This window comes from Myotis brandtii, unplaced genomic scaffold, assembly GCF_000412655.1.
Source record: "Myotis brandtii unplaced genomic scaffold, ASM41265v1 scaffold68, whole genome shotgun sequence".
NCBI classification, from domain to species: domain Eukaryota; kingdom Metazoa; phylum Chordata; class Mammalia; order Chiroptera; family Vespertilionidae; genus Myotis; species Myotis brandtii.
Window position 1 is genome coordinate 44,729 of NW_005370657.1, and position 2,255 is coordinate 46,983.

Below are 2,255 nucleotides of genomic sequence, written 5' to 3' on the forward strand. Positions count from 1 at the left end.
ACGCTGCACCCCACCATTTGTCCAGGCCCCTCCCCAGTCCAATGCTCGGGGCCCCACGCTTTTAGTCTGCCCGAGGGCAAGGAAGTCCATGTCAGCATCTGTGCCATCCACCCTGCCCCCAGCCGCAGGGCAGAGGGGCCGCTCCCCGACCAGAGAGGGGAGGGGTCCTGCTCACAGCCGCACAAACCCCGGGGTGTCCGTGTGCGGGGCGGGTCTCGCCCTGCTGTCCCACTCCCCACCCCTGGGCTCTGCAGGCGAAGGAGATTTCGTCCAGGAGCAGCAGACAGGGCAGGGCCCCGCGGGCCGGCCCCCTTTTGTTTGCTGCCCGTATCTGCCCTCCCGCAACCTTTTGGGGCTTAAACAATTTTTATTTCTTAAAGACAAAAGCTATTTGGTTTTAATACACAAAGTAAGTGAGGTCCTTGGTGAGCTCCTGTTCACCCTCCGGCCCAACCCCTGGCAGGGTCACGGCTGAAGTCTCCGGCGGCCGTGGACGAGGGGAGGCGCGGGGCTCCGGCGTCTCAGCGGCCTCTTGGGCCGGGGTCCGGGCTGGAGGGAAGGGCCAGGAGAGCCCGCCTGGCCGGGCAGGGACGGGACAGGAGGAGGTCACTCTCCTGCATCTGCCCGCTCCTCGGCTGTCGACCAGGAGGCAGCGGTCCGGGGGGCAGGGCTCAGTTCACGGTGGGCACCTGGCTGTGGTGCAGGCTGAACTCCTTGGCCTTGAGGCGGAGGCTGGCGATGCTGTTGGCCATGTTGACCCCCGGGGCGGCGGGGCTCGAGCCCCCGGGGCTGTAGGGCGGCACTGTGCTGGGGGCGACAGAAGACACAGGACGTATGTGGTGTGGCTGTCAGCCCTGGCCCCAGCCCTGGCCCTCCTGCCTCCGTTTCTGGCCGGGAGGGTGGGCACAGGGTGTGGGGCTCTTGCGCCTCGAAATCCCATGGGGTTCCAGCTGCCTGAGAGCGACACGGGTTCTTCCTTCCCCTCCAGACAGGCCTCGTCGTCTCTCCCTTCCGCACATCCGTGTGCACATGTATGCACGTGCACATGCACACTCCTGTGCACTCCCAGGCACATGGGTGCACTCACAGCCATGCACACACACTGATGTGGAAACGCACACACTCATGTGCATACATGCTCACACTCATGCAACACAGGCATACTCCTACAACACCCACACGTGCACACTCGAGAGCACACGTCACACACTTGCCCACCGACCACTTGGCGTGTCCCCGGTGCCAGGGGATACTGGAAGGAGCCTGGGCCCTACCACACCCTGGGGACCCCTGGCCACGCCCCTCCTGGCCGGAAGGGGGCTGGCCCTCACCTGTAGGGGGAGGAGGCTGTCCAGGAGAGATAGTCTGGGTTCAGGGCGGTGGGCCGGGGAGCCACGGGCTGCTCGATGGCGGCCTCCTGGCTGTAGGACTTGAGCAGCGAGGCGGAGCGGTTGGCGAGCATGGCCCGCTCATTCCGGCGGAACTTGGCCCGGCGGTTCTGAAACCAGACCTGGGGGTAGGAGAGAGAGGGGAGCAGGGTGCGGTGGCTGTGAAGGGGACCAGGTCCTTTTGGACCCAGCGTGGGCCTGCTCTGCTACCAACCCTGGACTGGCAGCTTCCCCTCTCCGAGCCTCAGTTTTCTCATCTGTAAAGTGGGGGTGCGGGGTGATTCCTGCTGCTGGATGAGTGTGTGTTGGAGAATGGGCATGTGAATGAGTGAAGGATGAATAAGTGAGCACTTGGCTGTTGTGAAGTTATCACGAGAGGTGCAGGCTGAGCGCTCAGCTCCGAGCTGGCACACAGTGAACACTTAACACGTTAAAACGACTTTATCAAACCCCTTTGTGGCAGGCACTGCTCGAAGCACTTTACAAATGTAGTAACTCCCTTTTAAAAAATTTTTTAAAATGTAGTAACTCCTTTAATTCTCAGGAGAACCCTACAAAATACACCCACATGATCCTCATTTTACAGGGAGGCACCTAAGGCTCAGAGAGGTTGAGCAACTTGCTCTAGGTCACACAGCTAGTTAGTGGCAGGGCTCAAATTTGAACCTCAGCCCTCCTGGCCTCAGATGTTTCTGCTCTTAAACATCTCACCTCAGCAGCTCCCTAAACATCTGCTCTTAAACATCTCACCCAGGGATGGCCCTGGGTGGCGGCGCTCACCTGGACGCGCGCCTCGCTGAGGTTGACGCGCCTGGCCAGCTCCTCCCGCACGAAGGCGTCGGGGTAGTGCGTGCGCTCGAACACGCG

At 61.6% G+C, this 2,255-nt stretch overlaps 1 protein-coding gene across 1 annotated transcript; it reads right to left on the minus strand.

Moving 5' to 3' along the window:
• Window positions 1-357: 357 nt before the first annotated feature.
• Window positions 358-2,255, minus strand: PRRX2 (paired related homeobox 2; the record flags this gene model as incomplete). Its single annotated transcript, XM_005881530.2, has 3 exons — window positions 358-807; window positions 1,332-1,510; window positions 2,169-2,255. Coding segments are annotated over 3 exons (402 nt in total), but the record flags the coding sequence as incomplete, so codon positions are not given.